The 21666-nt window shown below is 40.5% G+C and overlaps 1 protein-coding gene across 3 annotated transcripts in view; it reads right to left on the bottom strand.

The window, feature by feature from the left end:
- Positions 1 to 1752: 1752 nt before the first annotated feature.
- The window catches only part of RAPGEF5 (Rap guanine nucleotide exchange factor 5), a 384903-nt gene continuing 364989 nt past the window's right edge, over positions 1753 to 21666 (bottom strand). For all 3 annotated transcript variants that reach the window (XM_073581473.1, XM_073581472.1, XM_073581474.1), the window contains 4 exons: positions 19701 to 19788; positions 18740 to 18804; positions 12886 to 12940; positions 1753 to 7685 (listed from right to left, as the gene is read on the bottom strand). In XM_073581473.1, coding sequence (XP_073437574.1) covers positions 7567 to 7685; positions 12886 to 12940; positions 18740 to 18804; positions 19701 to 19788 — 327 coding nt within the window. In that variant the 3' untranslated portion in view covers positions 1753 to 7566. The remainder of the gene's footprint in view (positions 7686 to 12885; positions 12941 to 18739; positions 18805 to 19700; positions 19789 to 21666) is intronic.

The following is a 21666-nucleotide window of genomic DNA, read 5'->3' on the forward strand; positions in this document are numbered from 1 at the left end:
TCTCCCATAGTTGAGGTCTACCTATGATGTAAATTACAGACGCCTCTCATCTTTTTAAGTGGTGGAACTTGCACTATTGCTGACTGACTAAATACTTTTTTGCCCCACTGTATGTTTTTTTGTCATGTGTATGGAATGTTTGTATGTACATAGGGGACTATGTGAATCTCACGCTGTATATGGGAAGCTATGTGGGTGCTCACGCTATATATGCAAGTCTATGTGGGGTTCACGCTGTATATGGGAGGCTATGTGGGGGCTCACGCTGTATATGGGAGGCTATGTGGGGGTTCGCGCTGTATATGGGAGGCTATGCGGGGGCCCGCGCTGTATATGGGAGGCTATGCGGGGGCCCGCGCTGTATATGGGAGACTATGTTGGGGCTCTCACAGGATATGGGAGACTATGTTGGGGCTCACACAGGATATGGGAGACTATGTGGGGGCTCACGCTGTATATGGTAGGCTATATGGGGGCTCACACTGTATATGGGAGGCTATGTGGGTGCTCACACTGTAAATGGGTGACCATGTGCAGGCACATGCTGTATATGGGAGGCTATGAGGGGGCTCACGCTGTATATGGAGGACTATGTTGGGGCTCACACTGGTATGGGAGGCTGTGTGGGGGCTCACGCTGTATATGGGAGGCTATGTGGGGGCTCATGCTGTATATGGGAGGCTATTGTAGATGCTCACGCTGTATATGGGAGACCATGTGGTGGTACATGCTGTATATGGTAAGCTATGAGGGGGTTTACGCTGTATATGGGTGATTATGTTGGGGCCCACGCTGGTATGGGAGGCTGTGGGGGGGCTCACGCTTTATATGGGAGGCTATATTAGTTATAATTATAATTAATATGTTAATAATGAGCAGAATTAATTTCAGCCTATTGGTTCGAGCCTCCACAGTCACGGTCTCTTATGTGGCCACTTGGGAAAATTAATTGTCCACCCAAGCTGTAGCTGAATGACCCATCTTACCTTTTGTTTCCTCTCTTTTCCCCTTCCCTATACAATATCTCTCTACCATGTATGAGTTATCCGAGACCTTGTGTTTGTGTCGGGACCCTTTTTTATGTTGGGGCATTATTAATTCCTTGGATTTCTTGTTGTATCCCTTTCCTGTTTTACACAGTTCAACTACCATTTCCCGTAGATCTGTTCACAATTCTTTTGCTTTCCCCATGACTCACAATCCAGAAACATCAGTGGCTGGATGAAAGATGCAAGAGTCTGTCTGAATCGCAGAAACGCACTCATCTTTTATGCACACACACTGACTACAATTGTGCAAACATGTCACAGGTGAGGATGTTACCTTTAGTTGCCATTCAAACCCATTTGTGTCGACTTCTGTGCATGTTGTCAGGCCAAAATCACCAGGGTATGTGAACTTTTGATCAGGGTCATTTGGATATTTTGGGTTGTTATTATGATTTAAAAAGAGAAAACAAAATAGTTTGACAATAAATGGCTTCACCCAACCACTAACCATGAGTGGAGAAAAAGTTTTGGTGTTATCATTCATATTCTCTGAAAAAAGGCCAAGAAAGCAAAAATTCTGCCAGGGTATGTAAACTTTTGAGCATAACTGTATATGTATAGAAAAGTGCATGTGTGAGAGGCTTAATGGTGAGGCCAGACATCAGATCTATAGTAAAGATCTGTACAAGGCTCCCATTTATCCACTCACTGCTGCAGGAACAACCCACCGTCATCACAGAGCCGCTAGAGATGACAAGTCATGTAACAGATTTTTTACTTTATTCTTGAAAGGGAGATAAAAAATTCAAACATTTGAAATGCAGGAGAAAATTACAGCAGCGTACACAAGGTAAATCCGCATATTGCTTTGCAATTATACATTTAAATTATTGCTTACAAGCTCTAATAAATACACAAACAAGATTCTGTACATTAGTGATAAAGCGACTTATTACAAAACCACCTGTAAACGGTCCCTGGGGAGATCCGCAGTCACACTGCTTCATGCTCCCCGGGACTATAGAGCAGGTCAGACCTGAAAAACAGCAGGACCCCGAGAACTCAGTTTATCCCTTTGCTTTCTCACATGGAAGAGGGTGCGGGTAATTTTACTACAATATGTACATTGGGAGACAGCAGTCATGGCGCTCGCTGCCATATATCTAAGAATTTGGATATTCCGCCCTTTCATGTATTGCCAATAAACCGAGCATAAATCAAATATTTCAAGATTCAGCAGCACAACTCAACATCTTGAATGTTTCGCTGTTATCCACTATGCCGGCCTCATCCACTTCATCATTCTTGTACCAAAAAAAAAAAAAAGAATCCCATGGCAAAATTCTGAGGTGGGCACATATAGAGATAAAAGAGTAAGTCAATACCCAGGTACTTTATATATGTAGCATGTCCGTCCAGGGAATGTAAAATTGGTCATTTCCATCCATAAAAAAGGCCATTTCTTCACTCATTGTCATCTGTCAGGTTTTGACATCTATGTGGCATTCGGTTTATACATCACTAATTAAAAAAAAGTACAAGCCCAGATACAGCGTCCTATGTAATAAATGCAGCGGATCTGGTAAAAACACAAGCCACAAGGATGGCGTCAGTATGACATTTGGGGTTTAAAGGGAAGAAATGTGATCTGAAAACGGTAACAATGTAGTATGCACTACGATCCAACTATAACATTCACTTGCATTAGTCTGTGTGGTCTGTTTGGGAAAACCGAACGCACCCAGACAGAAAACGCCAGTCTGAACGAACCCTTGCAGTGAGGCCCATGGTGAGGATCTCTGGGTGATATACTATATCATTTAGGCTAAGTTCACATGAACGAACAAAAAAATAGTTCTATTTTCGTCTGAAAAAATGGGGCAATTTTCATCTCAATTGTCATCCTTATGGAAATTGTATGGCATCCATTTTATGCCACAGCAGTTATTAAAAGTAACAATACCACATACAGTTTCCTGCATTAAAAAATTGCAATGTATTCATAAAAATCAGATGCTGTATGGTGATTCAATTTGTTGGGGGGGGGGGGGCGTTGTGCACCCATAGACTTGAATGGGCGAGTCTCATTTGACATATGAAAGAAAGTAGGGAATGCTGCCATTTTTTTTCCCACACACAGATTGGGTCCAAAAAAAATTTAAAAAATGCACATCGGAACAGTCTGACCATTGGTCTGGGTGCACGTGGACTGAACATACGGACGTGTGAACTTGTCCATATTCTCACTTCTAGGGTCCATGTGTTAAAGTCCCTTACATGTGTACACACATTATACTTAGCAGCTACGGTAGAGTGAACAAAGCTTGAGATAAAGAATATGGCATGATAATAGTTCAGCCATTACACAGGAGTACAGAGAAGAGCAACCATTCTGATAGTGACTTTCCCTGGTTTACATGGGACTGCAATATGCTGCTCAGAAGTTGGGAGTTTGTGTGGGGAGCGGTAATTGTGATTTCTCTCCAATGTATTAATTATATTTTGGCAAATTTTCTCTGTTTAAAGAAAAATGAGTTATTACAAAATCAAGAAGATAATGATAACGTCAGCTGCTGTATGACCCCTGACAAAGCTGCACGTCTCTGTACTCTGGCAGAGAGGGCACTGAGCTTTAAAGCACAAAACTGCATTCTAGTTCTTAGAACATAAGTAATAGTGCGGGCACAGACACGTGGATGTGTATAGAGCCAGAAGTATTGCAGATACTGAGAAAGCGAGTAGAAGTGAAGTTGTTTATAGGCAATATAGTGCATGCACAGAAATATTCTAACACGATCTGCTCAATTACAGATCAGGATGAGTAAACTTATGTCGAAGAAACAACAATGTAATACTGTTTATTTGCATCACAGATAAAGGAGTAGGTGCTCTGACTACGGAAACAATGGAGTCAGAACTGGTATACTGATGAAGCACCACAAGATGGCGCCCTAAGCACTATTACTATACATGAAATGTCACAGACTGAGCAGGCATCATTCACTCTGCGCTGCTGCTAACACATTTATTGGGGGCAGAGAGGGGGTGTTTTATGGTATTACTAATCACAGAATCTGTCAGACATGAATGCAAAGTATTCTCAAAATGATCTTAGGTGTTAGCAGGCTACTTTAGAGACAAAGCTGCTTTAAATGCCAGACAGATTTACAGAGATCCGGCTAACATGCAAACACAAAACCTGAGAAGCATGTAATGTGGAGTTATTAGTCTATATAAATTCTCCGCCCTTGTAAAGAAATGTCAGTGCATTCATGTCATTGAGCAGGGATGTATCATCCTTTATAGTTATGAGACTCGAGGTGTAAGGCAGAGCGTGCCAGCAGGGAGCGTCCATTCCTGAACCTTCTGACTTTAGTGAGGTCTGAATGACTATGGAGAGGAACAACTTTTGAGGGGTTTATTAATAAGGGAGCGATCCCGCATGCTGGATAGCTGGCACTGTGCCATGCAGGCAATTATGCTGCTGCAAACCATGCGTGATTTCCTGCAGACTGGCCACTTGGCCATTGACATTATGGGCACGATTCATCAAACAGTTTTATCTACAATTTTTGCATAAAATTACTTGAAATGTCCCAAAACGTTTACGCTATTTTAAGTCAGGCAAAAATTACATTTTTCACCAGCTGCAGCCATTTCTGATAACTTTTATAAAACTTTGATTAGTTTGAGGGTTGCAGGGCATGACCAAGCACGCCTGCCGAATCCATCATAATGTATGCCTCAAAGTGGAGTAAATTCTGACAAAATGTACATCAGCCTCGCCCGCACTTGTAGCGATGGTTCATGGCACAGTAGAAATTTGTGCTTAATTCTTTAAAGAGACAAAAGCCTCAATGAATTCGGCGCACCTTACTCCAGCGCTCCATTCACTAAGCCAGGAGCATAAAATGACAATCTTATGGAATCGGGCAATTTAAGACAAGACATGGAGGCTGAAGCAGTGATCAACTGATCTCCCCAAGTGCAGCTTTAGGCTAGTTTCACATTAGCGTTTTTTTGCGCAGCGCATCGTGCGCATAAAAAACGCAAAGAAAAACGCAAAACAAACGCCCTTTTTTTAGCATCATGCGTACGGTGATGCGTCAAAAAAAACGCAGCGTTGCTTGCGCTTTACATGCGTTTGCACTTTTTATGCGCATGCGTTTTTAGGTGTGACATTTTTTCCATTGTCAAGACCACATTCCAGACTTGTTTACCTCAAAAACGCATGCGCAAAAAAACGCAAGCGTGCGCAAGACCATGCGCACGCATGCGTTCCCATAGACTTCAATGTGTTGTTTTCGCGCATTACGTGCGCATGCGTTTTGACGAGACAGGGCGGACCAAAAAATGCAACATGTTGCGCCTGGCGCGAAAGACAAAAAACGCATGCGCACGAAAACGCAAGTGTGCGCAAGACCATGTGCACGTCATGTTAAACATAGGTGCGCAGTGCGCATGCGCTGCGCACAAAAGCGCTAATGTGAAACCAGCCTTAGATACCCTGTTGATTATCTATCCCTGGCTACAGACATCCCCCGCAATGTGGGTAATTTAGTATAAAATGGCCAACCATTTAATACAAGGACCACTACAGCTATTTCTTGTTTTAGTCTGATTTACTATTAAGTAAAGAGGAACAGAAGTGGTAAAGAGTGTGTCCTTGTGAAAAGTGAGTTCTAAGGGCTCAGCACACTTGTGATGATAACGGATGAGTCCAATCTGATAAAAAAAAAAAAAATAGGGATTGTACTCGGCCCAAAGTTAAACTATGGGGCAGCTCACATTTGCCGTTATTTTCTCATGCCGATTCGGCAGCATGCTGTGATTGCTTCTGAGAATCGGATCGCACGCACCCGGACAAGTCAATGGTGCATGTGAACCATCGCACTGCACTCGGATATCACCCGAGTGCAGTGCGATTCCCGCGGACGCCTGCAGCAGAGGAGATGGAGAAATTACTTTCCCCGTCTCCTCCGCACCTGTGCTGTGATTCTCTCCTGCGAGAGGATTGGAGCATATCGCATAGGATGCCATACACTGCTGTGACCCCGGCCTATCTATATGACCGTGTAATGAGTTGGACGCATACGATCCCTTATATTGAGCTAATGTGATATTCTGCTCGGCCAGTGTTTGGCCGGGTCCCTTATCTGTGAGGAGTCCATCATGGCACACAGGCTGCAGTCTATTCTACCACAGAAGGATTACACTGGGTCTGTAACTAATGTAGGTGGTGCTATATAAGCAAATGATAAGAGCATTGCTCTGTGCCGTCCCCTCCCCAATGTCCTGTGTTATCCTATGTACAAATAATACAGCTCAGCCACAGAAAAATAGAGCTTCATAAATAGCTGCAGGCAGAATAACTTAGTAGGAAAATGCCATTCTCTCTCTATTAATACTTAGAAACTCATTACAGCTTGTTTTATTTCATGCTCAGTAAATCATGAAATAGGCTATTTCCACAATTTTTTTTTTTTTTAAAAATATCAAGTCAGCCCCAGGAGCGGCCCCATGTCCCATCCCCCCCTGATCTCTTCTGTAATCCTGGCACTTAATGATCATTGACATATTAATCTGGTCTCTTTTTTGGAAAGGAAAGTTATCATCAGGTCACTTTTACAATCGGATGTAAAATGCGACGATTCGAAAAAAATCTCACCTTATACAGAGTCTCACACTGACCGGAAGGATTTTTCTAATGACTAAATTAGAAATGTATTTTCCACATTTTGGTGAAAGACTGAAATCTTGACAGGACCGGCACTATCCAGCGCTATCAAACTGGCAGTAAAAAATGAGAAAATGGGACGCTAAATACCTTACAGAACAGATCAAAAAATGCAGAATTAAACTGGGGCTAATCCAGGTCCTGTTACTTCCATCCACCATCCTATTAGTGACCAGCCATGAAAAACCGCTTCCTAAATGTTGTTCTGATGGCATCGCTGCCCTCCATTTCTCCTCTGCCCCTGCAGCTATTAAGTATATTAATAAATGCAGCTTGATGAGCTTCTGCCAGATTGATAATGTAATCACGCTGCTGCCATGTCATCTCCCCTTCTCTGCCATGTTACACTGTATTCTTTAGCAAATACATTAAAACTGCAGATTTTGGGGGGTTAGTGCCACTGATGAGCCGTTAGGAAAGACGCTGTGCATTTTGTGTAAGTAATGCGGGACATGCATAAAGACATCTAGCTGAAACACAAGTGTGGCGTATCGGGAGAAGCTGTGGGTGTATGGACGCTGATGCCCTGGTACTAGTTGTATCCACCCACAAGGAGCAAACAACACCAGCTGTAAAGACACGGGTACAAATTCTAAAAAAAAAAAAAAAAAGACGCTTTTGTGTTGTATGTTCTTAGTTAATGTGGAAACAATGAAAACAATTTCTAGAAGTGTCCTCTTTTTTTTTTTTCTTAGAAAGATACGAGGGCTGCTCCATCACTTCCATGCTCACATATGGGTTTCTGTCCCCTACTGATAAAACTCAGTAAAAATATCCTCCTGGTAAAGCTACATGCTTGGCATCAGCGGTCATTCATCAGTCCAGGCTGCTGGGCAGTGTCTACACCCGCGGCTCTATCCTGTGCGATAGCTCGAAGAGAGTCTGCTGGTTGTCAATCACAAGCAAGTGATTTGTATAGAACTTTGCCTCCTGGTGCTCTTTATGGGGAAGGTCATTGGCTGCAGGAGAAAAAAAAAAATACGAGTTATAATAAAAGTCAGGAAAAATATAACAAATAATGTATTTTAGGGTATGTGCAGACGTTGCGGTTTTCCTGCGGAATTGATGCGGATTCCGAGAGAGAGATTTTTTTATGTGACAGAAAACGCATCAAAATCCGCAACGTGTGCACATACCCTTATAGCGACGGCCCGAGTAAAAATGCACACTCTAAACCCAAATGTTGGAGGGCGGGGAGCACTTTAACTAATGCAAGTACCATAAGAGCCCTCCTTGGTATAATGACCACATAAAATGCGGTCATAACATCAGTGAATTAATAGGAGACCATCACGACACTTAAACATGGAGAGGACATCTCCAGTTAGAGCCGAAGGGGGTCTAGTCATTCACGGAGCGTCATTTCTGATTATTATAGTCTAATAGACATGGGAAGGCTGGGAAATTAGAAATCCCCTTCATTTTAAGTCAGCATCCTTCTTCTGGTTGTCTTAATACAATGCTATGAAGTTTTCTCGTCTACTATGATACTTAGCCACTGAAAGGAAATGCGTTTTTCTGCCGGCTTGAAACGGCTCCGATAACCCCACAGTCTTTGTCTTCAGGGGGAAGTGGTTTTAGGAATTTAGCAATTTACAGCATGACTGCCATCCTGCTAAAATGCATTCAGCTCTTTAATTACTTTTTTGTTTTTAAAAGAGGATCAACTAAATAAAATATTTGCAAGGGGATTGCTAAGGGGCGATTACTGACTTTTGGGGCTTTAGTGGAGAATAAAATGCTTCTCTTCTGCTGGCATGTAAATGATCTGAGCTCGGCACATTCAGCCCACACTGTTTCCATCTCGCTGACTTCTGCGTCCTGTTCTGCACATAATCAAATACATAATATGCATCAGGCCTGGAGGTCATTTGCCTTCTTTGCTGGGGCTGCCGGTCTGGATAAGTGCTTTTTAACACATTTTCCCACATACCCAGAGTGGATAAAGATTGTGACTATCCCTCGGGTACTGAAATAGTCAACAAGGTCTTAGGAGGAGCTGGAAAATTAGTCTAATGTCTTCATAAAATTCACATTGGTGAGATTATGCCTCCAGGCCTGCTATCTTCACTCGCTGTCCTCTCTACATACAATGTCCCTGAAGCCAGAGATCTGCGATGTCCTACTTTAGAGGATGAAACTCCAATCTAGGTATTATTTTGTGCTCTTTTTTGTACTTTGTAAGATTAAACCTACTGATAAAAATTCTAATGATAGAGCTGATCTCACCAAGCGGAGCAGGTCTAGAGCAGTGGTTCCCAAACTCCAGTCCTCACGGACCCCAACATGTCATGTTTTCAGGATTTCCTTAGTATTTCACAGGTGATGGAAGTATCATCAAGGCATCAGGAATTCTCTCACGTGTAACACTATGGAAATCCTGAAAACATGACCTGTTGGGGTCCACGAGGACTGGAGCTTGGGAACCACTGGTCTAGAGCGTGGCTCAGCACTTTATTCCACCAAATTCCTTCTATTAAGTATTATTACTTGATTAACCACTGCTATATCCAAGACATACTAATAGGGAACATCGATTGTGAGCTCACTGGCGACAGTCCCGAGGAAATTTAACTATGCAAATAGTCTCTTCAGGGAAGAGGACAGGAGCCCCGTGGCTACCTATTTGGAGTAGCAGTCTATCGCGACTCTTTAACCCCTTTCCAATTTTCAGTTTTTACGCTTTCGTTTTTTCCTCCCTTCCTTCCAAGTGCCATAACATTTTTACTTTTCTGTCAATATGGCCGTACAAGGGCTTGTTTTTTCCTGGACAAGTTCTACTTTTGACTGACGTCGTTGATTTTACAATATAGTGTACTGGAAGAAAACATGAAAAAAAAAATCCAAGTGTAGTGAAATTGCAAAAAAAGTTCAATTCCACAATTGTTTTTTTTTTTTATTTATCATGCTCACTATATGGTAAAACTGATGGGGAAATAGGATTCCCTAGGTCAGTACAAGTACGCGGATACCAAATGCGTCGGTTTTTTTTTTTGTTTTTTTTTAATTTAAGTGGTGAAAACAAATTCAGAAATTTGTAAGAAAAAAAAAAATTGCTTATGTCGCCATTTTACTGAGAACCCATAGTATTTTCATTTTTTGGGATCTGGGGCTGGTTGAGGGTTTATTTTTTGAGTCTTGAGCAGCCGTTTTTATTGATACCATTTTGGAGAAGATATGATCTTTTGATCGCCCGTTATTGCATTTTATAGCAATGTTGCAGGACCTAATTCTGGCGTTTTGATTTTGTTCTTGTTTACCGATCACATGGTTTTAAAATTTTGATAGATCGTGTATTTCTGAACGCAGAGATACAAAATATGTATATATTTTTCCCATTGTTTTATTTTCAAAGTTGCAATTTTTTTTTATTTTTTACACACTTTTTACTGATTTCAATAGTTCCCTAGCTACAATCGTACAATCACTTGTGCTGTAGCACTGCTAGATATAGCAGAAATGACAATCTCTTATGAACGCCGGCCATAGGCATGTACAGAAGAATCACAAAGGCAGGTATACAGGTCATCAGCAGACCCCCGGCTGTCACGACACCACATGACCAGGTGATAGGGGTGCCAATAGAGCGAGATCAATGACGTGCTTCCAGCCTTTGCATGTTAAATCCCGCTGTCGGTGATTGACAGCGGAATTTGACAGCCATTAAGAGTGGGGAAAGATATTGACTTGTGAGACCACATCAAAGTCAGAAACACGACCTTTGACGTAAATATACGTCCAAGATCGTGAAGGGTTAAGTTAAAGGGAATTTATCAGCAGGATTTATTTCACCACACAAACGAGCTATATGTACCATATATGTAGCACTTTCCAAGACAAATTTAGCAAATTATTTACATGCCCAGAAAAATCAGCATTTGAATTGAAATGCAAATGGTGCTAAAGATTTGAAGCCTCCGTCACTCCAGCTCTATTCTCCGCCCAACACCTCATCCTCCTCCTTGACTGATGGCACCTTTGCCTGAAGTCACACAGCATAGAGGTTGTTACTCAAGCAGAAGGAGGCGGTTATGGACAGGGAATAGAGATGTATCTACAAATAGCTCTTTAGCCCCTTTTCCATACCTGATTTCTCAGTAGCACAGGAAAAGACTGGCCACATGAATGTATTGCTGTACTTGTCTTTAAAACAACTACATGAATATATAAATAGCTTTAAGGGGTGAAATACTGCTGACAGATTCCCTTTAAAAGACTTAGGATAAGAAGCAAAACCAGAAACTCAATTTACAGACTCATGTTTCGGGCTGTTTGCCCCTCATCAGTGCAAAAGCAGGAGATTTGATTTGTCAGGGTTACAAGGCCATATTCATGATAAGCACTTAGTTTAAATATCTTCATGTCATGAACTCATTTTTGCTCCACCAGTTGAGAGTTCCCTTTCCGTTCTCCCTCTGATGGTGACAGGAGGTAGTGCGGTTGGTTTAAGTGGTAGTGATCTGCCACCTGATAAGGAAGATAACGATTGGATCTCTGGAGTATCAGACTGGATATAAGACAGCCGACACCCCCTCCGGGTGCTGGTGATTCAGTCTGCTTCTCAGGTCCTGGACTTCAGCTCTCTTCCAGTCTTCTCAAGTTAAGTTTGTTTTTTGCTAATGTTCACACTTGTGCTTGTTGGTCAATTCAGTTTTTTGTGTAATCAGCCTGCCCCTGCTGGAGCTATGCTGAAATTCCATTCCTATTAATCAGTATTTGCCAATCTGCTTTTTGCCCCTTATTAGATTGGTCTCATTTTTGCTCTGTCTCAGAATATTTCAGAGTGCTGATATAGGTTTAGAAGTCTAGTGACCTCAGGGTTAATTTTGCTATCAGAAGTGTTGGACAATATTTTTGTAGGTTTTTTGGGGCAGATTGCAGACAGTGGCTTTCCTTTTTTGTCCTTTTTAGTTAGCCGGGCCCCATCGTTTGCTCAGCCTATTTTCCTGCCTTTGTTTGTATTTTCATCTTGTTTCACAGTTAATACATGTGGGGGGCTGTCTATCCTTTGGGGTCTGCTCTGGGGCAGTTAGTTTTCCTCTTTTCCTGCTTTAGGCTTATGTAGTTCTCCGGTTGTGACGAGGCATCTAGGACCAACGTAGGAACGCTCCACGACTGCTGCTAGTTGTGCGGGTAAGATCAGGGATCTGCAATCTGCATAGTTACCAACTTCCCTGGTTTTCTGAGACTTAAGGCCCTTTTACATTTAGCGATGCACTAGCGATCCGACCAGCGATCCGACCCGGTCAGGATCGCTGGTGCATCGCTAAATGATCGCTAGTGAGCTTTCATACAGAAAGATCTCACAGCGATGCAGCAGCGACGCAGCGCACGATACTTACCTTTCACACACAGCGATGAAGACGTCCTCCCGCCCGCCTCCACGCGTCGCTCGTCGTCACAGCAGGAAGCCCCAGCAGGAAGCGCCCGACGAGAAATGGAGCCGGACATTCTCGCGCGATCAGCGATGAGCAGCGGGGGAGGCGGTCGCTGGTAAGTATCACACATAGCGATATTGCTAGCAATATCGCTTTAACGTCACAAAACCAGTGACGTTTTAGCGATATTGCTAGCGATATCGCTTAGTGTAAAACCCCCTTTAGCTTGTTGTCTTTTTTTCCTCCTCGGTTTCCCATTCATAACATCTACAAATGTGAATGAAGCCCCTCATAAGTAATGATCCATATTGGAGTATAGTTTCATAAACTAAGCTAGAATTAGAGTTTTCTGGTTTCCTTTTATTACAATGGACAAGCCTGTCACTCAAAAGCTTAATACTAGTGAACACGTAGAGGAATTTTAGGAAGCTATTTATATACAGTAATCCACGTGGCCTTCATTTGGCTATGGTAACCCTATAGACATCTATAGGCTGGGTTTCATTTTGAAGTGTTTGTTTTAGATTGTGTCAAAAATGTCAAAAAAAATTACATAACATTGTTCTATTTTTTACAGTAAAGTCAGCACCATTAGGATCGGGCACTTCTGTTACTTTTCATATTACTGACCCTACGACAGAGCAGAAATATGTAAATCTAACAGATGTGAACACAGCATTTCCTGGAGTACATACAAAATGTACATCACAAATGTGTTGTAATCCTAGTCGAAGTCAATACATAACACAGCTTGCTTTGATATTGTATCAACGTCACTTACCAAACTGGTTATTCCGACAATATCTCAGCGATCTCACAGTGTCGGCTATCATGTGCTGTAAAAAAATATAAGAGAGACAAAAGTACTGTCAAGTACAATTTACCAAAATCTGTCAGGCCATTAATATGCAGATCTACACTTAATATAAATCCCTCGTCTGCCGTCTATTCCAAAGTTCTTCAAATAAATGTGATTTTCTGTTTTTGGAGGGATTAGCACAGCACAGTCACTTAAGAAGAAAATACTTGGCTTAGAAATTACCATAATTATTACAATCTTTCAACAAATTAAGTTTTCTTTGTAGAACTCAGAAGTCAAGCACGATTTAGATTTTCGGATTAGCAGATCCGGTCTACCATTCCCACTATGACAGGGCAGATCTATGGTTTATAGATCTCAGAAATCAATGATCAGAGACAGCAGGGCTCGTTTAATAAGGAATTTAGTTGTCCTCGCTCCTGCACAGCCTGGTGACGTTTTATCTGGACCACACAGATGTAGACGTGGAGCAATACTTGGAGTACGACGCACTGTGCTCCATGTAAATCCTATACATAACACGCAGTATAGGGTGCTCCATTTGCTATCCCTTTAGCCTATTTATTACCATTTGTCCACATTCCACCCTGTCATGTTGGACAGGCAATGCGATCTTGCCCTTCATCAGATATTAAAAATGACCTTCATCTAGGGGCCTAGGTTGTATAAGGAAGGCAATAGTGAGGTTTGCGGGATGTATACTTCACACCTTGTCAAATTTTAGTCCTTTTTTTCCCCACTATAAACATTTTTGGGGGATAGGATATGCCAAGTAATAAGCTCAAATAATGGGACCTCCACTGATTCTAACACCAGGGGCAACTACTCCCCATTCCAGGTGGAGAGGTGGTCGATGTGCCATATAGATTGGTAACATGATAAGCCCTGTACAGAAATATGTCCCTAAATACTCAAAGGAACCAGTCATGTAAAAAAATGGTGTCCAATGTGGGGCAGCATGTTATTTCTTAGAGCTCGAGGAGATTACCAAACTGATATACTGAACTTTTCCCAGAAATGTACGGTATATAACTAGTAATTGTATCATTTAGACTATGCTCATCCTGACTGCACATACAGTGGTCAATGACTAGTAGGACCACTTACTGGACTACTAAGTCTACAAATATTTCTTTTTCTTGCCTTTCTTCTGAGAGCCATAACTTTTCCAGTAACATAGAATGACACCAGCTCAAATCTCTCCTGATCAAAGCAAGACGAACTGTCAGCGCAGTCAGGTGTCACATCATCATATATGATGCGGAAATGGCAGAGGGCAAGGAGCACTCAGAACAGTGAAAGATAGGGAGATTGTGAAGCAGCTTTCAGCAAATATATTTTATTTAAGTGCTGGATTCACAGCCGCACAACATAGTACTGCCACATAATGTATTCCAAGCTACGGCTTTTCTCTGTATGCTACAGATTAAAAAAGCATCTCTGTGTGGAAGACATAACACATTTTAGGCCAGAAACAACTCAAAATTAGAGATGGAGGAGAAAACTGGGAACAAATACTGGACAGAAGTCATAATGGCCAGCAATAGTGTCATACCTCATGTACACACAATTATTCTGAAAAGCTACACATCATTCAAGACAGGTAAGCTTTAAAATTCTCCAAACTCAAGATAACAGACTAAAAAGAATAGTATTCATTTTTATCTCTCATTATTTGAGGACAATTTTTAGTGAGATCAGAAGGCAGGAGTGAATAATCACACTGTATCACACACAATACAGTGCAGCCAATGGCGAAAAAAAAACAAACCATCAAATGGTTGAACTTTTTTTTTGTTTTGCCCACATCTGGACCTGAGATCCTATGTGTACACCACTCAAAATGTCAATTTTCTTCCTGCTTTGTATCAAAGCTGCTACTACAGCAGAATCAAAACAATGAACACGATGTATAAAAACAGAACACAATCAGAGACCTCTGGGGTCGATGCAGTTTACAACATGTTGACAACGTGTTTTTGTCCCCTCCGATGAGATCAGGAGACCTGTCTTGCACGTGGTCTGTTTACTGCTTCTGAATACCAAAACAATAGGAAGCGCCACAATGCAGGAAATGATTCCCTGATTATCAATCTTCCAGGCTCTTCCACTGAGCCCAGAAGGAGAACAACACAAAGTGGATTTTTTTCCATGGAAAACACAAGGGGGTTCAGACAAACTAATGAGCCACATCACAGCAACGGTCTGCTGAGACATTTTAACAAACTGATCTACAATCACAGCTAAAAATACGCTAATGTGCTCTACCCAGTAACACCGAAATATAAGAAAGCTTTTTTTTTATTTCAAAATGTGCCAAGGTCTGTGAGATTATGGGCGAGATGAAAGACACAGCCTTGTGTTAGAACTCCATCCGCCGCTGTGACGGAGCATCCAGGACGGCCAACACCAATCGCCGCCGCTAAATCTATAAATATGTAAAAGCTTCCATGACAGATTGCTGAGTCTGCACACATTTAATAAGGATAATAAAACAATCCATGGATTTGAACAGAGGCCACATTCAATCTCCTCTCTCTATATACTAATTACCAAACACAAAACATCTCTAAGACTAATTGTCACATCCAAAAATACCAGAATTAAAATTGTCATTTGAGGGATTGTATGAAAATAGAAAAAACATGGATGCCTTCTTAAAGAATCAGTGGCACTCATGTCCACGGGGCAGATGCAGTATTAAAACTCAGCCTCATTTAAAAGGTTTGTTTCACGGCAAGAACATGTATCCTTATGGACTTCACTAATGGGTGGGTATGGAGGTCTGTGCTTAAAAATCACCTGTCATCAGGTCAAAGTTGACCCATCGTTGCACTTATTTTATTCCTGGTACTTCAGAGTATTCCGTTTTTTTGTTTTTTTTAAATTTGCCATACCATTCCAGAGATATGGGCCTTGTTATTGAGTACTAATTCTTATGTTTTTGTTTGTTTGTTTTACCATGAGGCCCGTTTAATACACATGGGACTAAAGACCCGGCCCTAGAGGATCCTTTGAACACCGTCCCTTTGATAAAAACCATAAAAATTATAAATAAGTAATGAAGCCCAATTCTCTAAGGCAGGATTCTGGTTTAAAATAAAAACAAAGCAAAAAAAAAAAAAAAAAAGAATACTCGGACGATCAATGGGAATAAAATTAAAAGGAAAATCTGCCAAATTTTGACCTGGTGACAGGTTCTCTTTAAGAAACCCTCTATATACCAGGTATATATAGCCTCTATACATCATGTGGACCAGATAGCTTCACGCACCATCATTCATATTAATATAGATATGTAATTCTATGTTTAGAGAATAACATTATACATTTCTATATTTACAACTCAACAAACTATTTGCATTGCTTTAAATATAAGTTGTGCTGCTATGTACAAATATGGACTTTTTTCCATACAGTACGTACACGTTCCACCCATGTTTTCTATTCTACGTATCAGGAAACACTCATAAGACGCGTCTGACACACTGAAGAACCTTAAGGGCTTAAAAGTCTAAATAGTTTTAATACACTGACAAATTTCTAGGACGTCCCTTATTAAGCAAAAATATAAAACCCACAGGCGACAGGGCTGGAATGGATATTTGCAGCAACAGCATAAAGACATCCTGCCCCTCAGTCACGCAGGAAGAATATTTCATGTGATCTGGTATTAAATGGATGACTTGGCAACCGAACCAACCAAGGGAGAATTCTGCCATCTATTCACCTTTACGGAAAAGTATATTAAATTATATTTAATTAAAGCAACATCAATATTGCTTGTCCAAAATTTTCAGAACACATGCACAAAAAATGAACAGGTCAGTAAGACCCTGTTCACACCACCCAAGGACTACGTAACAGTAAGCAGCAAGTGCCAGTAAAAGATGTTAACATAACCAGGGTATTTAGTTGATACTTTTTTTGCAAAAAAATGTACGCTAAGCCACTCCAACACGTCACGGTATACCCTTCTCGGAGCAGTCCTATCTAGTATATTTAAAACCTGATCATGTGAACAATACCTTCATGAGCAGGGTTCAGAAATGTGCTGCCCGCTGTGGGCTCACTGGGCAAAATGGCTTTTTATGTACATGTCCCTAAAGAGAGAGGCAGGGATCTCCCAAAGCTTGCATAAGCAAGAAATCAATGGAGTACTTATGCACGTTTGTCATACTGTGTGTTTTTTCTGTGTCTTAGTTCTTGGCTGGTGTGAACAGGGTCTTACTGACCTGTTCAATTTTTGTGCATGTGTCATGTGTTCTGAATCTATTGATTTCTTGCTTATGTAAGCTTTGGGAGATCCCCGCCTCTCTCTTTTGGGACATGCACATAAAAATAATTTTGCCCAGCGAGCCCACACCGGGCAGCACCTTTCTGAACCCTGCTCATGAAGGTATTGTTCACATGATCAGGTTTTAAATATACTAGATAGGACTGCTCCAAGAAGGGTATACCGTGATGTGGTGGAGTGGCTTAGCGTACATTTTTTTGCAAAAAAAGTATCAACTAAATACCCTGGTTTTGTTAACTTTTACTGGCACTTGCTGCTTACTGTTACATATGTTTTACAACAGAGTATTTATGCACGTTTGTCATACTGTGTTTTTTCTGTGTCTTTGTCCAAAATTTTGCCTGGAGTCAAAGTACAGTACACATTTGGTCAGTCTGTACATTAACCTTCATACGAGACTAGAAGGCAAAAATTCTGGTTTATAGGTATATTGTCATTACTAGTCCATCATTGCAACCAAAATAAAGCAACACCTGCAAAAAATCTTAAAGGGATGTTGTTGTTTAAAAAAAAACAAACAAAAATAAAAAAAAAATGGTCTATTAGAGGTGCTGACTTTTAGGACCCCCCCCCCCCCCCATCAGTTAGCAGTTTTAATAGACGGGGCCAAAGCGTTCCAGTGAGCACAATCTCCCCTTGATTCTCTACATTGCCTCGTATATTTAGTAGCTGTACTTGGTATTAAAGCTCAGCCATGTTTACTTGTATGAGATAAAGTTGTAATACTAAAAGTCAGTAAAAGTAGCGGTTACTGGGGAGCGCCGGGAAAGTGGTGAATGAGGTAAATTAAATATATGAGAGGTCAAATGCAGCTCTAGCCGTAAACCTCCAATGGAGGATAATAGCTAGGACAATGTATAAGTTGGTCAAAGGAGCGCAAAGAACACAAGGACAGGGTAGTAGTTTCTTAAGCCCACAACACATTTCGACGGTAAACTGTCTTCATCAGGTGGCAGTTCCACCTGATGAAGACGGGTTACTGTCGAAACGCGTTGTGGGCTTAAGAAACTACTACCCTGTCCTTGTGTTTTTTGCGCTCCTTTGACAGTCATACATTGTCAAAGTTGTAATACTAGGAACAGCCATTGTTAAAAGTGCAGAGCTGTGTATGGTAAACAGTGAAACGGCCCCTTTAAATAGCAGATTGCTGAGGGTGCGAGAGTACCAAGGGTATACCATCAATATTAAAGAACTGGGAAAAAATGTCATCTACCATTTTGTGTGTACAGTTCCGATGTTCTATATAGGAAATCTATAGAGAAAAAGATTGTTTTTTTTCTTTTTAAACTAAGACGCTTTGTAAAGATGCTTCATCTGACTTTTTAGATGCATACTGGCATGAAAAATGACTATGTTGTATAGATCATAAAATTCCAAACTTTAATAATACAAGTTGTTATTCTCTTCCAGATTGATCATCCACTCCATGCGTCTTACAATAATTATCCGTGCATCATTGCATATATGGCAATATATATCGATATTTTTACACATGTATACATAGTATAGGTAACTTACCAGCTTTTCAAAGTTGACAAGGTTGTCCAAGAAGGTTTTGTTCCCTTCGTGAATAAATGTAACATCTAAAAGTAATGAACAGAGAGTGGTTTGTCCCTGATCAATAAACCGTGATATACATATAAACGTTTTATGGGCCGTCACTTATATTGAGGGCATTTTCCGATAAATCCATTTTTGCACAGTATAATCTCTGAAATTGTGTTCTTCCTTCCAGTGGGAATATATGGATGTTAATTAGCAGGGAAATACTTACTATGTAGATTCCCTTGTTATTTTTATGGCACAGACATTCAGAATCATAGATCCAACTGGAAATGTAGCAAGACAAATACATACAGCCAATGCAGTGACAGAGGAAATTATTCTGTTTGGTGTATATAAACGCCGGCTGAATATTACGCACACAAACAATCTATATTAATAACGTCTAATCTACTTATCATTCTTCAGTGGAGGCAGACAGATGAGTCAGAGGAAAATTAGGTATTTAACATTTATAAATAGCGGAAAATTCACATGAAAATTTTCCTTTAAATTTTAATTATGAGGGATTCTTATGAGCTCCAGTAAAGCTTCAAAGCTGCAGAAGCCAGAATGCAATTTGCATTGAAACCAGCATGGGTACAGCTGTCTTTCTTAGTAGTGAAGATGGTGGAATAATTGAACCACAAATGATATACATGGCTGACACAATTATACACATTTTTACAAAATATCAAGCACGAATTTAAACTATGCATGAGCACGAAATGAGAATCATAAGAAAGTATTACTGATCATGGGATAATGTGTGATTTAATATTGCGCTTGTACTCCTCTGGGTGCGCTGACACATTAATGCAGAACTACACGGCAACATCAGCTCAGAGGAACTCTCCTGCATGACTGTGGTCACTATGTATCGTAGTTATGTAGTACACAATTAATAACTTTAATTAGTATCAATCAATTTACTCACCTTTTAAAAGTAAAGGCATAAATGGAATTTTGGGGGGCTTCATTTTCTTGAATGCATCTCTGTAAGCTTTGTGATTTAGAGAGGGGTCCTATAAAATTGCAATGAGTCAAAAGTCAATGTTTCCAGTTTGTAGATTGTGTAAGTCTCACTTATAAATATTGTCCTGAATTCTTAGATTCCATTGGATTTTGTAAATCTATGACGGATTCATATACAGTAAATATATAATAATAGAGAGGGTACGTACTGAAACTTGCTTTATGAGAAAGGAGGTGAAATTCCCTGTTGTGTTCACCAAGAAGGGGGAAGGCCTGCTGTGACTGCTGGGAAGTGTAAGTGTGTATACAGTGGGGAAAAAAGTATTTAGTCAGCCACCAAATCAGACAAGGTGATTTTCTGGATTTATTGTCTCAATTTTGACTCTCATAGTTGTGGTCTACCAATTATGTCAATTACAGGCCTCTCTGATCTTTTTAAGTGGGAGAACTTGCACAATTGGTGGCTGATTAAATCATTTTTTCCCCCAGTGTATATCGCCACTGTATGTATGTGTGCGAGTGTGTGTGCGTATACAGTATGTATGTGTGTACAGTATATGTGTGTGTGCATAAATATGTGTGTGTGTGTGTGTGTGTGTATATAAGTGAAAATATTACAAAAATATTATTTATTAATTTATTAATGAAAATGGTGCATAAAAATAAAGACTAGGGTGACGACAGAGAGTGACCAGAATGTGGCACCGCAACAAAGCATGGTGAGGTAATATACATATATTATAAATTACAAGACTAGTAAATAGTGAGATATAACTCAGGAAGTCAGAGAGTGGCCGAGTAGCCCCATCTTTATTAAAGTTTTTCAGTAAAAGTAAGTACATAGACAGAGAGCAGCCACACATTAATATCCTGATAATGTATCACAATGTCAGCATGTAAATAATAACTGCTAGGGACATGAATGTAGAAAACATAGTAAATGACCTGATTATTGCAGTGCCACCACCCCAACGCACGTTTTGGCCTTCTTCTGGGGGAGTGGCATCACAACAATACCCTGGTCTTAAATAGTCACAGAAAGTGAAAGTGTGGAGGTGTGAGAGTACAATTAACTGCTACATTGCTCGTGACTGGAGTATGTAACGCTGACGCGTCCTGTCTTCACCCTAGTTTTTATTTTTATGTACTATTTTAATTACTGAATCATATTTCTTTATATTTTCATACTCTGGTTCTTTGGTGCATTTTTTTCTATATGCTCTTTTATGTAATTTGCACTGAACCCCCTATTCCTATGTATATATCAGTACAGTAGTTTATGCTAGCTCTTTATAGGATTTATCTTGTGTATAAACGGTATGTGTGTATCTGTGCATACATGTGTGTGTATGTACAGTCATGGCCAAAAGTATTGACACCCCTGCAATTCTGTCAGATAATACTCAGTTTCTTCCTGAAAATGATTGCAAACACAAATTCTTTGGTATTATTATCTTCATTTAATTTGTCTTAAATGAAAAAACACAAAAAGAATTGTCCTAAAGCCAAATTGGATATAATTCCACACCAAACATAACAAAGAGGGTGGACAAAAGTATTGGCACTGTTCGAAAAATCATGTGATGCTTCTCTAATTTGTGTAATTAACACCACCTATAACTTATCTGTGGCACCTAACAGGTGTTGGCAATAACTAAATCAAACTTGCAGCCAGTTGACATGGATTAAAGTTGACTCAACCTCTGTCCTGTGTCCTTGTGTGTACCACATTGAGCATGGAGAAAAGAAAGAAGACCAAAGAACTGTCTGAGGACTTGAGAAACCAAATTGTGAGGAAGCATGAGCAATCTCAAGGCTACAAGTCCATCTCCAAAGACCTGAATGTTCCTGTGTCTACCGTGCGCAGTGTCATCAAGAAGTTTAAAGCCCATGGCACTGTGGCTAACCTCTCTAGATGTGGCCGGAAA

Source organism: Dendrobates tinctorius, unplaced genomic scaffold (genome assembly GCF_039654945.1).
Source record: "Dendrobates tinctorius isolate UK_male_01 unplaced genomic scaffold, ASM3965494v1 ptg000070l, whole genome shotgun sequence".
NCBI lineage: Eukaryota > Metazoa > Chordata > Amphibia > Anura > Dendrobatidae > Dendrobates > Dendrobates tinctorius.